Raw genomic sequence first — 16,279 nt, 5'->3', positions numbered from 1 at the left:
GAATAGTACAAAATTAAATACCGAAAATCGAATTGAAATACCAAAAAATACGAAAATATATACCGAATACCGAACCAAAAACTAAAATATCGAAACCGAAATATCGAAATAATTCGGTTCAATTTGGTGTTTTGGTTTCTCGGTGTTTATGCCCACCCCTACTGTTAATAGTGAATTTGAGTTTTATATTTTTAAAAATAAATTTCATATATACTTATGAATAGGAGTGGTTTGTCGTATTGTCCTTACTAATATTCCTAGGATGAATTTTAGTTTCTTGTTCTTCGATATCTCCCATTATTTATTATTTCGTGATTGTAGTAATGTTATGCTACTATCTTTAGTCTATTGCCTCTTTCTACTTTCATTGCGTCTTATTTAGACTATTTTTGTCTTGGAGAATGTTTATCGATAAAACCTAAAACATAAATAAATATTAGCAAATTCTTTATATGTATGAATTTGGTGAATATTAAAATAAAATTTAAAAAGGGTTCAAAACTATATTATAAATAAATAAAGTGCTAATTAATTTGATCTCTCTCTGAGCTTTTTGGTAATTGCAAAAATAGCCCCAGCAACAGCAACAACAACTCCAGAGATAATCATAGCAGTCTTGAAATTTTGTATTGCATCCTTTCTATCTTTTTCATTTTTCATTTTCTCCAATTTTTCCTTTGCCTGTATTAAATCAACAATAACATATTCAGTATAAATTATAATCCCCATAAATAATTTTTGAAAAGGATAATGTGTATATAGATCTTACCCTTACATTGTGTCTGAAAGACACTCGGCTCGCAAAACCATTTCATTCAAGAAAAGAAAATGAAAATATATACCATGGTTTATTTTTCTCATGCATGAAATATTATTCTTGTGTCAATTTTTTTGGGAAAAAGGACAAATATACCCTCAAACTATAGTAAATGGTATGCAGATACCCTCCGTCATACTTTTGGGACAGTGGTGCCCCTGCCATCCAAAAACTAGAGCATATATGCCCTTCACTCTAACAGAAAACTAAATAGGAACACGTGACACAATCTTATTCGTCGATCCGATATTTAATAAATGTCTGATCGGTAGATAATATTATGACACGTGTATATCTGTTTGTATAAAGGGTATATATACTCTAGTTTTTGGGCAACAGGGGAACCAATGTCCCAAAAGTATAACGAAGGGTATCTGCATACCATTTACGATAATTCAGGGATATATTTGTCTTTTTTCACATTTTTTAAAATTCAATGGGATGCTAGTAAGTTATGAATGAGTTAATATTCTCAATCTCACTCTATATTTCATAATTGTAAATTATATCTTAATTACATCTGATCAGTAGTTGTGGTGAGATAAATAAGATTTCTTCATCCTTAATAAGATATTTCAGATTCAAGAAAATTAACCATTACTTCAATCTCAAGTTAGTTACGTAGCTTATATAAATCATCTATATATATCATTAACCACTAATATGATAAAAATGTTTGTTATTTCGAAGTTCATTAATAAGAAATATTTGTCAAGTTTACCAATGAAGAGGACATACAACATCATCAAACTTCGATCTATTATTGAAAATTATAAATATTTTTCTAAGACCACGATTAGACATGTCTAGACGAAATTAAATCAGTGTGTCGATTTTTTCTAGCAAATTTCACATAATCATGTAGAAGCTTTAATATTCTATAGTAACGCATTTAAGGACATGAAGTTTCTTCTCCTAGCAGACTTAAGCCTGAACGATTTTAATATCTCAATTAGTTTATTTTTCCAAAGAAATTAGAAATGATTTACCTCTTTTTCAAGTGAGGAAGCAACTTGTGATGATACAGAATCAACTTGAAATTCCTTATTGTTTTGTGGATTCAATTCTTTTTCAGCATCCACTGCTGGAAAACTTTCAACTCCACTTGCCATATTTTGCTTTTATCCAAACAAAAAATTGTAAATATTTTAATATTTTACTCTCTTTTGTTGTTTTACTTCACTTTGTTTATGTAATTATAATATATGAATTATGAAATTTTGGTTCAAAAAGTAGGATTAAAAAGAATAGTTTTACCTAACACATGGATGACATTCCTTGAAATGATGCTACCATATATAGAGGATCTCAACTTACTTTGAGAAAATGTTGATTATGATTTATGTTTACTAGAAAATAAAGGAAAAAAAGAAATTTGATTTATCACTAATTACTAGAAAAAAAAGAAATTGGCAAAATGTTGATTATGATTTTTGTTTTTTTTTGTTTTTTTTTGTTTGTTTGTTTTACTTATTCATGTATTTTATATTGCTCGAAAACAACCTCTTTGCCTACTCGAGTAAGTTTGTGCACTCACCATACTCTCCAATCTCCATATGGGGTTACAAGATTTTGTACGCACCACCCTCTCTAGACTCCACTTGTAGAATTACGCTAGCTATATTATTGTCATAAGTTATCACTACTAACAACAACATAATACCTAATAAAATCTCACGAGTAAGGTTTGGAAAGGTAGAATATACACAAACATTACCACTATTTTGTGGAGGTAGAGGTTATTTCCGAAATACTCTCGGCTCAATTTTTGTATATATGAACTTTTTATGAGTGCTACATTTTTTTATTAGCTTTTGTTGCTATTCAAAGATTGGCCAAACAACCTTCATTTTTCTAAAATAAGTGGTTTTGAAAGAAAAGAGAAAAAACACTTCGAAATTTTAAAAGTTTGGCCAAACATGCTATAATTAAGCAGAAAGCTTTTGAATGTAAAACTTTAAAGGAGTGGGAAAAACTAAGAAATTACCAAGATTACAAGATGGTTATGTGAAGAAATCAAAGCCTTTAGATACATCAACAAGACAATAGTTTTACACAAGAAGAGGGACAAAACTATATAGTTGAGAGTACATACAATGTACTATTATCTTGTCAAGAACTTCCCTTTTCTAGTTGATCATTTCCTTTTTTGCTCACAATTCCTTTTTCTAGTTGATACTCATAAATAGCTAGTCAAAGATGCTAGCCCTTCAAAAATTTGATTGACATATTAGTCTTATACTTCAGTTCTTGCCCCCGAAACCACGAGGGCTAGGCCTAGCTGATCCTGAGTCTGCAAATTGCTTCCTTGGTTCTGACCTTCGCTTCCTCCTAGCAGTACCGGGAGGAGCCTGAAGAAAGAAGGGAACAAGATGACCATTCGAATCCATCAGCTTAAGTTAATGAACGATAAGATAACAGAAGTGCAAATCTAAGAATACATGACAAACATGCACTTTTCGGGTACAAGTCCAGTAAAAAAAAAACAAATGCATAGAAGAATAGGTTTCTCCATCTCATACAATAGAAATGTGTATTAGATCGAACAGATGTATCAGCAAATCCTCGAACAAGTGGAATTTACAATCTTTAAGGCATATTGGAAGAGAAAAGAAATACTATGTAAGAACTCTTTTTTTCCCCGATAACTGTGGTGTTCGGGGCCAGTTTGTGCGCACCACGACTAATATGTAAGAAGAAATAATTACAGCATAGTAAGGAGGTAAGGAGCTCAAAATTGGAACTGACTACTACATCCACATATTCTAATTTGATAACAAGTAATTCAGCCAAAAATTTAGACAAGATAAGCACCTGCTGTTCAGATTTTAGTGCCTCCTCTAGATTACTCAGTGCAGGAATCGAACCACCTTCCATAACGCCCATCAAATTCTTCATACGTACACGCATTTGAAAAAGTTGAGCAACAAGTTGACTCACCTACAAATTGCAATCAAGTTATGTACGTGCATGCAAGGAGTACCGAATGTTCTCAGACAAAGAATTTATGTTTTATGGCATATTAGCATCAGTACTCCACACAGATTTTTACCTGTTGCTCAGTTTTTCCAGACTCTTGAGCGATACGTTTCCTTCTAGCAGGAGATTCTGCTAACAATTCTGGTTGCTCCCTCTCCTCTGAGAAAAAAGATGAAAGACAATGAAATATGAATTGAGCTAGCAGCACTAGTACTCCTTCCTTTTCAATTTGATTCTGGTTTCCAACTAAAGATACGTAGAAAACTAAAGATACATAGAATGTACCAAAATGTCCTTTAATCTTGTAGTCTTATACGTGTCACGTGGAAAGTTAGAATTACTGAGTTGCCAAAAAAAGAAAGAGACGTTCTTTTTTAAATGGACTAAAAAGGAAAGTAAGACAAACAAATTGAAACAGAGGAAGTATACATGTTTAGGTTAGACAAAGTAACATGTGTCCTTAGAAACCTTGAAGTAAGATAAATAACCTGGTGTCATGACTTCTATCATTGACTCCATTATCAATAAGCTCTTCTCTGCCTCTCGAATTTGTGCAGGAGTAACCTGTTTATGCATGAACAAGAAGGGATTCGGTCCCATTTCATCACATAAATAAAAACGAAGGAATATAGCTGATACAAGGTTTGATTGTTTGATCTTTTTCTTTTTGAGAATTGATAACATAGTTTGATTGTTTGATCTGAAATCGGTCGTTACATTTTAGCCAAGTTAAAGTATGTGTAGTAACTATTAAAACATGAATTTCACCATACAATATTAACGACATGGAAAGGAGAAATAGATTTAATAAGAACCAGGAATATACCTTTCCCATGCCAGGCATCATTCCAATAACGCGGGACATGGTACCCATCCGAGCAACTGCCCGAGTTTGCTTCAGGAAGTCATTGAAATCAAATTTTGCACTCATGATCTTCTTCTGCAAATCTTCAGCATCTTCTTGACGCATCTAAAATCATTTATAAGGGGAGTCAAATGAAACTACTTGAACCAAATTAAAACGAAAAAAAATAGGAGCATTAATACTTGTTTGCCACTTACAACTTCTTGGGCTTTCTCAACAAATGATAGAACATCTCCCATCCCTAAAATACGTCCAGCCATGCGGTCAGGATAGAAAGGTTCAAGGTCCTCCATACGCTCACCCCTTCCTACGAGCTTAATTGGCTTTCCTGATACCTGTGGTAGTGAACATATAATTGTGATGCAAAATCTTAGTTCATTTAATGAAAAACCTGACTGTTAAAGAGCAATCAGTGATTTCTTTTTGTCTATAACGTATGATTCGTATACAACCTCTCTACCCCACAAAAGGTAGGAGTAAGATCTGCTTACATCCTACACCTCCCCATTACACACCTGTGGGACTACACTGGGTTGTTGTTGTGTTGTAACTTATGATCCATATTAGCAACATTTGACACAACCACTTAAACAGATATCATCAATTGCCTATTGGCTTCAAATCTATTCCATTCAGTTTAAAACTTGACAAAAGTAAACTTCTTCCAAGATAATACTTAGAAGACATGTTGAACATAGAGGAAATCTGAAGTTTACTGTCCAACCACTCTTTACGTTTTAGTTTATGTTTCGTCGCATGATCCCTCCAAGGAAAAAAAGCTTTTGCATATTTATAATCGTCTACTTCCCTCATTAATTCTCCTTTTTCTTTGCTGTTCTAAGTTCAAAAAGTATATATGTTGATTTTGCTAATCAAGAGAAGTTTTTTTGACAAAATCTAATCAAGAGAAGTTGAAGCAAAATATAACTCCAAAGGTACCATTCATACTGTACAAGGCTGAACTTAGAACAAGGAAAAAACAAGTGTATGTGTCTTGTAGTAATAAGAACCCACCTCCTTGACACTTAAAGCTGCTCCACCCCTAGAATCTCCATCTAGCTTCGTCAAGATGGCACCAGTAATTCCAATTTCGAGATTGAATGTTGTGACCAAAGCTACAATTTCATCAATATGAACGATAAGAGAGAAAACAAACCGGAAATTTCTGTTTTCAACATGAAATGATTGGTAAAGGGCAGAAATTATGTCCTTGTGTCAGTAAGAACTCAATGAAAGTGAACAACTATGATTTCTGTTTTGAGATGTTACAGACTTTTATTGCACTATCTAGTAACAAATTTCAAGAGTTCAGATTCATTTAACAACTCAGATATGGAATGCCTTTCTCCATTAACCTCAAAAAAACAATTCAGTATTTTTTTTTTCTGACTAAAAAAGTTTCAAGTAAATGAAACTAATTCCTTAAACTCCATATCAACCAAACATGTCGCGTGAATAGGGGGAGTATAAAAATAGTTAAACAGCTTCAGAGGTTTATCAAAGATAACATCCATATTTATGTGATGAAGTTCCAACAAATAACTTCTATTCCTACAAGACAAGCACAAGAAAGAAATTAACTGTCATATACAGCTGTGTCATAAGTCTCCTAGCTTTGATGAAAAGCAATATAACATTCTCTTGAGAAAAATGCTCAGTGGCCAAATTACACAAACAACAGATATTTTGCTCTTTCTGTGAGAAGCGGACCTCAGATAACAGTATGGCCTGGATTGTTAAGGAAAGTTTTTTGTATCAGACGGTTAGTCCTTGGAGCAAGAAAATGCAAAAGTGTGGTAAGTCAAAAGTATGCATGATAACTGATAAGATACACTTCTTTGGCATTATGTGAATGTCCATGGTTAAGAAAAAAGAGATGTTCCTCAATGAGATCAACCACAGAGCATAAATATTAGTGAGACCTTGCTGTAGATCAAAGTATAAAGGAAGCCACACAGAACGAAAATACGTGAAAAGTGATATATGACCATGCTAGTCAAAAGCCATTTTTCACAAGAAGCAAAATGCCTGTGGCATGTAATAGATCATTTGCATGTTTTATGAGTGTAGAAGTACCTGCAGCTTCTTGGCCAGTCATTGCATCCACAACAAGTAAAACCTCTGTGGGGTTCAGTACCCGTTTCACGTCTTTTAATTCATCCATCATAGTTTTATCTATCTACAAGAACTAAGAGAAAGGTTTAAATACAAACTACTAGAAAAATTTATAGTGGAATCCGAAAACCATGATGATATGACCTGAAGTCTTCCAGCTGTATCCATTATGACTACATCTACATTCTTCTTTTTGGCCTCTTGTAATCCTTGTCGGGCTATTTCTGCAGGTTTTACATCTGTTCCTGCTGCATAAACAGGCACATCAACCTGTTCCCCCACTTATCAGTGAACATGAGAATGGATAAAGTTGTGTTTAGATATTCTGCGTACTCGTAAAGAAGATGATATATAGGTAAAGATTGTTAATGTGTAGAAGAACAGAAAAAAGCATTTAAAATGAAATGATATACATTCTTATTGTTGCTAATGTGCCATGGCATACCTGTTTACCCAAAATAACAAGTTGGTCAATAGCAGCAGGTCTGTACACATCTCCAGCAATCAGCATGCAACTCTTACCCTGCAGACCATGACACCAGTGCCCATCAATGGTTTGACAATAGAATGAGAAAGAGGGAAATTGCTAATATTAGAAGGTACTTGGAGAAATGCAGGTTCTACGACCATATACGTAAATTGCAATAGAATGAGCAAGAGAGAGCGTGAGAGAGAGTAAAGCAAGGTCAGGAAAGGGTTAAGAGAAGGTGAAGTTAGGAAGTGCACCTGCTTCTTTAGATATAAAGCTAACTTTGCACTAACAGTTGTCTTCCCAACACCTTGTAGACCGGCCAATAGTATTACGGTGGGTTTAGATTTAGCAAAAACCAGTTCAGAAACCTCTCCACCCATCAGTTTCACAAGCTCGTCACGTACAATCTACACCAACCAAATGAGACAAAGAAAAAGTTCAGATCGAGCTGATAGCCAGTTGTGCAAGCAAAATAAAATTAATAACAGAAGGGAGACCGTCTGTATTCTAAGTACAATTGTGTATTGTTCAAAGTGATCAGTCCGATAATACATACTTTAACTAGTTGCTGATCAGGCTTTACTCCTCGAATCAAGCCAGTCCCAACGGCTTCTTCACTAACAGACTGAACAAACCTTCTGACAACAGGGAGACTAACCTGCCGATTATAGTTAAATGAGAGGCAAAATTTAATGTATAGAGATTAGCTGCTGAAATAGAGAGCAACATACATCAGCTTCTAAAAGAGCCCTCCTGATGTCTCTCATAGGTTCCACAATGTTTTCCTTGGTCAAAACCTCTGAAGCACAAGGAATTCAAACAACAACCACTTCATCATTATATAAAACCACATATTTAGTAACAAGGGCAATGAGAACCCAAACCTCCAAAATTTTGAAAAATGGGGACATAGAAAATATGATTAAAAGTTTGGATTTGGATAAGGCAAGCAACTCACATTTTAAACAATTAAATACTTCCCCTTAGTTTATTACTGAAACTTTAAAGTTTCAAGAAATAATGCTTGGAACTAAAAAGGAGAAGTATATCCCTGTTAAATAGAAACAATGAGAGGAAAGGCTCAAAATAGTCCCTCATCTTTGGGTTAAGGCTCAAAGTCATCCTTGAGTTTTCACATGGAGCATTAATAGTCCCTCATGTTTGCACTATTGGTGCACTTTTGGTCCTCCTCCAAAATTTTGCCTATTTTTTAACATTGATTTTATCCATAACTTATGTTATGATATGTTCAATCGTCATTTTATATATTTAGTAGAAATAATAACTCCATTTGAGAGAATGTGAGAAGAAAAACATCTTGTTTTGTTTAGTAGAAATTGTATTGCAGGTAAAGTCGAGAGGTTCATCACGATAATTTCACGCGCAATAGTACACATTTTTTTCTTTTCTTCCAACGTCATATGTTAAGATGTTCTTAGTTTAGCTGCAGTAATATTTCTACTAAACAGAACAATGTGTTCTTCTTATCACCTTCTCTCACATAGAGTTATTATTTCTACTAAATATATAAAAAGACGATTGGACATTCCTTACATAAAATTGTGGACAAAATTAATGTTAAAAAATAGGCAAATTTTTTGAGGAGGACCAAAAGTGCACCAATATTGCAAACATGAGGGACTATTAGTGCTCTATGTGAAAACTCAAGGATGACTTTGAGCCTTAACCCAAAGATGAGGGACTATTTTGAGTCTTTCCTCGAAACAATGACCCATAGTTGTTAATATGTTCTACTCTTTGCATTTAAAATCTTATAGTAGCAAGGCCCCCTCCCTTTCCATACACTTCATTGGAGTTTAACAATCAATTATACATCTTCCCGGTTTCTTCTCTTGAAGTATAATTCATTATACCCCATCTGGCACCTCCTCGAATGGATCAATATTACCATCTACGACAACTCATCATCCACCCTAAAAATGAAATCACGCATGTTGTTGAATCCTCTAAACATGTGGGGTTTAAGTCTAGACATTAAGCTTCATGTTCCAACTTATATAGCTTCCACCTCCACATCATCCCGTCCTGACAGCCCACATTTCCACTAAAACATTCTCATAGCAGAAGGTTAGGTCAACTACTTACCAATTCTTCAAGAATCAATTGTCTTGGGCATAAAATTTTGGGATTTGCTGTCCCACTCTATCTCCAAAGCCTCAACATCCATAAAGAAAATCCTCACTGATACATTTTCAGCTCTGATGAGTGATGTATGTTAAAATCTTGGAAAATGAGACGTAATTCCTAATTAAGGATAGATTCCAGGTTGTTATTATTTTGTATTTCAGCATGTTAAAATCTTGGAAAATGAGACTTAATTCCTATTTAAGGATCGATTCCAGGTTTTTTTTATTTTTTGGTAAGTCCTGCTGAACTCATTCACCAAGATTGGTATGACCCTTGTCTGACTACATGCCACATTTTGAAGAAGCTTTAGTTCACTCCTATCTTATCTCACAGCCTTTACTTAGCAAAGGCCATTTACTTTAACTGAAATCGTGACGACAACAAATAAACACATTCCCTTAGATTGCTATGATGTATTAATGAATTATCTTAAGATATTATCCTGAATATGAAAAAAACAGAAGACATTGTTCTTGAAGTCATATTTTTGAACTATCTTCCCTATCCAAGATATCAATCTTCAGTTCCCTTTCAAAAATGTAAAGATATGACACCCGGGCCTAACTCCAAAAACTAGCTCATGACGGGAGGATTGTCCAATCCATATAAACTGATGTGGGACTGTAACCCACTTTAGCACCTCATGCCTAACTAGAGCATGGACCGGGAGTCCAAACAGGGATGAACCTAGCTAAGTAGCTATGATACCATATAAAGATATGACACTTGGTTCTAACTCAACCTCAAAAGCTAGCTCATCAAGAGAGGATCATCCAAGTCCACATAACAGACCACCGGTCCATTCCCAACCAACTAACATGCGACTCTAACACACTCTTAACATATACCTACTCGAGATTAACAATTGAAGTATCAGCTCCCATACATCAAAATTTCACACAAAATTTAGCTCTTTCTTAAATTAAAAAAAATAGTACTTTTTGCTTTTACCTTCTCCTTTGAGCTTGTTCCAAGCATTTTCAAGTCCACTAGTGAGCTGTCCAAACATCTCAGCTCTAATAACTCCACGCGTTTCCCTTCTTATAGTAACCACATTCTTGGAATTGATCACCCTCCATGTATCCCTCTACATAAAAATTCAATCTTTAATCAAAAACTACAAAAAAAAAAAAAAAACAAGAAAACTAACCAATATCCAAAAGGGTCTTACAGTGAATGAATTTCTTGAAGAAAATGAAAGAGAATGAGTACAACCAATCCAAGAAGAAGAAGAATTGCAAGTGGGGTTAAGTTTGGAAGTTGAAAGGGTGGCTTTAGAAAGTGGAAAGAAATGGTGAGAAGCCATAGTTGAAGAGAAAGAAGCAGTGGCTTCCATGGTGGATTAAAGAACAAACAATCAGAAGAAGCAAATGGGAGTAAAAATTGAAGCTTTTTTCTTCTTCTTCTTCTTCTTTTATGCTTTATCCATTAGAAGAACAAAAATGTAATCTATGGTCTATCTACTAGGGGGATTGTTACAGTATTCTGTGCATCGCAGACTATCGTAATATCCTACTCCATCAACTTATTTTTTTTTGTTTCCTCCCCAGCTTCGGATATTCATATTAGAGCCCGACTAAATTCGAATCAGTGGAGTAGGAATGGTGGTAGTACTTGGATGGAGTAAAGTTGAAGTGAGCTTGGACTTTGGAGTGTGGGAATATACACAAGTGTGAAGTTTTATTATATTGTCCTTCGAGATGGCTTAGTTGGTTTGGAGGTACACGAATGATCCGAGATCGATCCCCCTCAATGTCTTCTGAGTCGAGTTTGTCGCATAGGGCTTGTCTAGTGCAGTTTGCATCATCTATATGCTTTGCAGGCGGGTTATCCTGGGGTTCAAAGAAAAAATTATTATTATATAATCGGTTAATTTATACGATAATGAAATTTAAATTTTTCATTATTTATTTAATGTATTTTTTTTGCTTTTCTTCTTTCCTCTTTTTGCTACTTATGTTATTTCTTATTTAGTTCACTCTATGTAATGAGTGGGTTCAAACGAAAAAGAAGTCAATATTAAAATTGCGAAGAAGGATTTTTAATTGGAATTGACGTAAATAAGCAAATAAGTAAGATATTATAAGTGATAGAATAATTTATGGTTATAAAACTATATATATTTCTTTTATTGAAACTTGTATTTATCACGATTCAAATTCATGTTTGTCTTGTGAGGTTTGCTCAACATACCTCATAAATTTATCCTTTAATATAATAGTAGGACAAATTTCAACGAAAATTAGATCCTTATAAGGTTGTATATGACACTAATAACATAAGGATAAATCGATGAGGATCGGCTAAAATCAATAGATTTTGTAGGTTGACAAGTTTTTAAAGATCAAATACATGTTATATCTTAGACAAAATATATATTTTAATATGAAAGACATGATTCATAATGCATGCGCGCTTTTACACTTTGTTTGGATGGTTATTACGTGTTATTTCATAATGTATCGTATTGTATTGTTTTAATGAATACAGTGTTAGTCTTCGGATAGGTTGTATTGTTCTCCGTGTTACATAATGTCACTACATCTATGATTTAAATGATAAACCTACAAGAAAAGTAAGGTACGAGGTAGAGATACTATGAAAATGTAAGGTAAAAGATGAAATATAATTATTAAATAATAAATAAAGATAAAATGAGAAGAAAATATTAAGGTAATGACGCGATCACACCAAATCGATCGTTCCATATAATGGTCTTTTCATTGTTACCTAACGATGGATTTAAGCAATACGACACAATAAAATTTAAGTAACAATCAAAACAAACATTGTATTTAAATTAACAATACAATACAATATAACGAATAACAACCATCCAAACAAGGTGTTATACTCAAAAATAACATAGCTTGAGAAAATATTGCATGAGATCCGTTAAGCTAAAACAGACAATACGTGTCATGAGCTTGAATTGTCACGCTTCTATAAATATGCATTAAAGCAATCAATGACCCTTTTTTTTGTCTCAAAATAAATGACCAAACACCTCCACCTTATACCTCTCCACAAAAACACTAAATTCTTGTCACTTTTTCATACTAACAAATCCACCATTTTCACCAAAGCTTCAAGCTTTACTACTACTACTGCTACTCCATGGAATACCCATTTGAGAAATCTCTCAAAACATGGTCAGTACAACGAAGCACTCATTCTTTACCGTCAAATGCTTCAATCTGGAGCTACCCCAAATGCCTTCACTTTCCCTTTTGCTCTCAAATCTTCAGCTTCACTCGCCCTTCCCATCACCGGAAAACAACTCCATTGTCATGTTATCAAGTTGGGTTGTGAATTTGAGCCTTTTGTTCAAACTGCATTGATATCTATGTACTGTAGATGTAAGTTAACTGAATTTGCACAGAAAGTGTTTGATGAAATGCCTCAAAGAAATCTTACTGTTTGTTACAATGCTTTGATTTCTGGGTATGTTCAGAATGGTAATTTCTTGAATGGGTTTTTGTTGTTTAGTGAAATGAGGTTGAGAGGAGTGTTGTTTAATGCGGTTACTGTTTTGGGATTGGTTCCAGGTTGTACTGCTTCGCGGTATCTGTGGTTGGGGATGTCGTTGCATTGTTTGAATGTTAAGTGTGGATTGGTGAATGATTTGGCTATTGTAAATTGCTTGTTGACAATGTATGTGCGTTGTGCGTCTATGGAGTTAGCGAGGAAGTTGTTTGATCATATACCAGGAAAGGGGTTGATCACTTGGAATGCGATGATTTCTGGATACGCGCAAAATGGGTTGGCTGGTGAAGTGTTGGAGCTTTATCATGAGATGGAATTGTTGCAGGTGAATCCTGATGCAGTGACATTTGTTGGAGTTTTGTCAGCTTGTGCTAATCTTGGTGCTCAAAAGATTGGCTTTGAGGTGGAAGAGAAAATAAGGTCTAGTTGTATGAGATGGAATGTATTCTTGAAGAATGCTCTAATAAATATGTATGCTAGATGTGGTAATTTGGCGAAAGCACGGATTATATTTGATGAGATGCCAGAGAAAAGCTTGGTCTCCTGGACAGCAATAATAGGTGGTTATGGAATACATGGGCTTGGAAACATTGCTGTGGAGCTTTTTGATAAGATGATCAAGACTGGCATTCAACCTGATGGAACGGTGTTTGTTAGTGTTCTAAATGCATGTAGTCATGTAGGGTTGACTGAAAAGGGGTTAAATTATCTTGATCTGATGAAGAGGGAGTATGGGTTGAAGCCATGCTCAGAGCACTACTCTTGTGTTGTGGATCTATTAGGTCGTGCTGGTCGACTTGAGGAAGCTCGGAAACTTATTGAATTGATGGAAGATGAGCCTGATGGTGCTGTGTGGGGTGCCCTTTTGGGTGCTTGCAAGATCCACAAAAATGTTGAACTTGCAGAATTAGCTTTTAACAAGGTTGTTGAGCTTGAGCCAACAAACGTAGGCTATTACGTGCTACTTTCAAATATCTACACAGAGGCAAATAATTCAGAAGGTATATTAAGAGTTAGATTGATGATGAGAGAACGAAAGCTCAAAAAGGATCCAGGTTATAGCTATTTTGAGTGTAAAGGGAAAACTTACCTTTTCGTGGCTGGCGATAGAAGTCATCCTCAAACAAAAGAGATATACAAATTGTTGAACAGATTGGAGGATACTGAAAGTGAGTATGGAGGAGCAAGCAAAAATGGTCAAGAGGTAATAAATCACGAACTTCCTAACATTATTGGTGTTCATAGTGAACGTTTGGCAATTGCATTTGCTCTGTTGAACACTGAAATAGGGACTGACATTCTTGTTATAAAGAACTTAAGAATATGCAATGACTGTCACTCGTTTGTAAAGCGAGTCAGCAAAATTGTGGACCGGTTATTCGTGGTCAGAGATGTCACCCGTTTCCACCATTTTAGAAATGGTACATGTTCTTGCAATGATTATTGGTGACTGGTGAGACTGGACAAATGATAACAAGAACTTTGCAGTGAAGCTCATTATAAAGATCAAAAACAGTCATGTATGCTCTCTGAATCTTGAAGCCTGTGGCAACATTGTGCAACTCTGTTTTCATCAAGTCCTCGGGACCTAACTGAACACAACCTACACCCCATGCAAGGGATCATAGTATATTGATGGTTGAACCTCTTCCGAGTTGACCTATGTGGTCCATATAAGAAAGAACATGCATTCACCAGAAGTTGAAAAGTTGAGTGACCATGAGATATGAATTGTCAATTGTCATCACAAGAAAATAAGGGCAAACAAGGGTCCACTTTTGAAAACACAAATGTGTTTGGATGTTTGATGGAGGCATCTCCTTCCTTGAGCACAAATTTTAGGGGCAAGCATGTTGAGATCTTTCAAGGAGGGGCAGAAATTTGGTTAACTTCTAGATCCCTAAAACCATTTTGATGTAGTGGAGCTGAACTCGAAAAGAAACAGTTACATGTTTGGCTACAATAAGCATTAAGAACTATACCATCATTCGACAAAATGTTTATTGATTATGATGTATGTTCTCTTCTCTTTTTTGCAATGCTAGTGCCTCAACTTTCAATTCTATCCTTATATGTGTGTAAACACCAACTCCTAAATGTTGTCGCGCAGCATTCATACTACTGAATGACACTCCACACGTTGACAAATGGTTTTTCATCGTCTCATGAAGAAAAAGAAGTACTTATTATGTAACAGAAGCAATGCTTACAATCAGGAAGAAAACTAGCCATCTTACAGACAAGAATGCAAAATAATGTGAATTCTTGCACTTCTACAATCTGTTTTTCAAGCATAAAATTGATGGATCCAATAAAAGTTGCTACTCTGAATCAAAGGATTCTAATGTATAATGATATATTGTCAGATTAAGTATCACCGCGGATGTAACAATCATTATCTCAAGCCACAAACTTTAAGAACTGTGTCTGTTCCAGAGACACAACTATCTTCAACAAATGGAATTGTCTTCCAAACTGTTAATTTCATAGGATTATTATTACAATCACCTGTGGTAATCACAAAACATGTTTAGAACTCTTCTTTATCGACATTCTCAACTTCATGGGGAAAAAAGAACTTTTCTTACCTTTTGTTTTCACATCCTTTTCGGTGCAAATGGCAATGTAATGAGAACTAGCAAACTCCAAGAGCATAAACTGCCAATTACTTGTAAGGTTCTCTGTGTTGTCATGAGGATCCACTACTATTTCACTTACCTGAAATAAAAGTATGTGTATCAACAAAAACATTCAGTGTAACGTTGAGATAAAAATATGATATCTTCTATAAGTTAGCTAGTACTTGCTCGAGAAAAAAACAGTACCGAGGAAATGCTCTGTTTGGACAAGGCTTAAGAGTGCATTTATTTCTCAAATGGTTTAACCTGACTACTTTTTTTCATAAAAACATGGCTAAACCCATAGAAAGATGCACCTAAGACAAATGCAACATAGACCCCTCTGAAGTAGAGGTCAAAGTTGAATAAAAAGTAACTGTTGTGGCATACCTCAGCACTTGAATTCTGAGACGGATGAAAGTGTTCTCCAATAGAGCGCCCAAGACGAATGGTAAACGTCTTGAAAGGTGCACCTGAGAAACCCTTCCCAAGTGCTTTAACATATGCCTCCTGTGAACAATATATTTCTTCAGAGAACTTACATAATAGATAATACAAGGAAATAATGTTCCTCCTTCACATTTACATAGCATACAAGCAGTGAAACGACCGTCTTTATTGATTAAGCAGTGACGACAACATGTTCGAAGAAAGTGGATCAGATATGACGCATAAAGCCAAGTTATGGATCAGTTATAACTCTCCAGTTACTATAAGCAAAACATCAGTCCATTCCCCAACCAACATGGGTCTCTAACCCACTAACACCCCCCCCCCTA

General features: G+C 35.0%; 4 protein-coding genes across 4 annotated transcripts in view; 1 reads left to right on the top strand and 3 right to left on the bottom strand.

Annotated features, from left to right (window-relative positions):
• Positions 1-507: 507 nt before the first annotated feature.
• LOC102589395 (uncharacterized) lies at positions 508-1,994 on the bottom strand. Its single transcript, XM_006341173.2, has 2 exons — positions 1,807-1,994; positions 508-681 (listed from the first exon to the last, which is right to left on the bottom strand). The coding sequence occupies exons 1-2, from the start codon at positions 1,927-1,929 to the stop codon at positions 529-531; spliced, it is 276 nt and encodes a 91-aa protein (XP_006341235.1). The 5' UTR covers positions 1,930-1,994; the 3' UTR covers positions 508-528.
• A 751-nt stretch (positions 1,995-2,745) lies between these two features.
• Positions 2,746-10,854, bottom strand: LOC102600205 (signal recognition particle 54 kDa protein, chloroplastic). Its single transcript, XM_006341039.2, has 15 exons — positions 10,568-10,854; positions 10,348-10,483; positions 7,980-8,047; positions 7,805-7,906; positions 7,503-7,655; positions 7,222-7,299; positions 6,921-7,046; positions 6,738-6,840; positions 5,676-5,776; positions 4,859-4,996; positions 4,623-4,766; positions 4,285-4,360; positions 3,870-3,955; positions 3,632-3,757; positions 2,746-3,168 (listed from the first exon to the last, which is right to left on the bottom strand). Exons 1-15 carry the CDS (start codon positions 10,730-10,732, stop codon positions 3,061-3,063), a joined length of 1,710 nt encoding a protein of 569 aa, XP_006341101.1. The 5' UTR covers positions 10,733-10,854; the 3' UTR covers positions 2,746-3,060.
• A 1,395-nt stretch (positions 10,855-12,249) lies between these two features.
• On the top strand, positions 12,250-15,062 carry LOC102589077 (putative pentatricopeptide repeat-containing protein At3g11460). Its single transcript, XM_006341172.2, has one exon. The coding sequence runs from the start codon at positions 12,392-12,394 to the stop codon at positions 14,330-14,332; it is 1,941 nt and encodes a 646-aa protein (XP_006341234.1). The 5' UTR covers positions 12,250-12,391; the 3' UTR covers positions 14,333-15,062.
• The window catches only part of LOC102599867 (4'-phosphopantetheinyl transferase HetI), a 4,765-nt gene continuing 3,534 nt past the window's right edge, over positions 15,049-16,279 (bottom strand). Inside the window, exons 7-9 of the mRNA XM_006341038.2 lie at positions 15,891-16,010; positions 15,471-15,600; positions 15,049-15,390 (exon numbers count right to left, since the gene is read on the bottom strand). Of these exons, the coding sequence (XP_006341100.2) occupies positions 15,278-15,390; positions 15,471-15,600; positions 15,891-16,010 (363 nt within the window). The 3' untranslated portion in view covers positions 15,049-15,277. The remainder of the gene's footprint in view (positions 15,391-15,470; positions 15,601-15,890; positions 16,011-16,279) is intronic.

The sequence above is a fragment of the Solanum tuberosum genome, unplaced genomic scaffold (genome assembly GCF_000226075.1).
Source record: "Solanum tuberosum cultivar DM 1-3 516 R44 unplaced genomic scaffold, SolTub_3.0 scf00021, whole genome shotgun sequence".
Taxonomy (NCBI): domain Eukaryota; kingdom Viridiplantae; phylum Streptophyta; class Magnoliopsida; order Solanales; family Solanaceae; genus Solanum; species Solanum tuberosum.
This window is presented reverse-complemented; position numbering and strand designations above follow the sequence as displayed.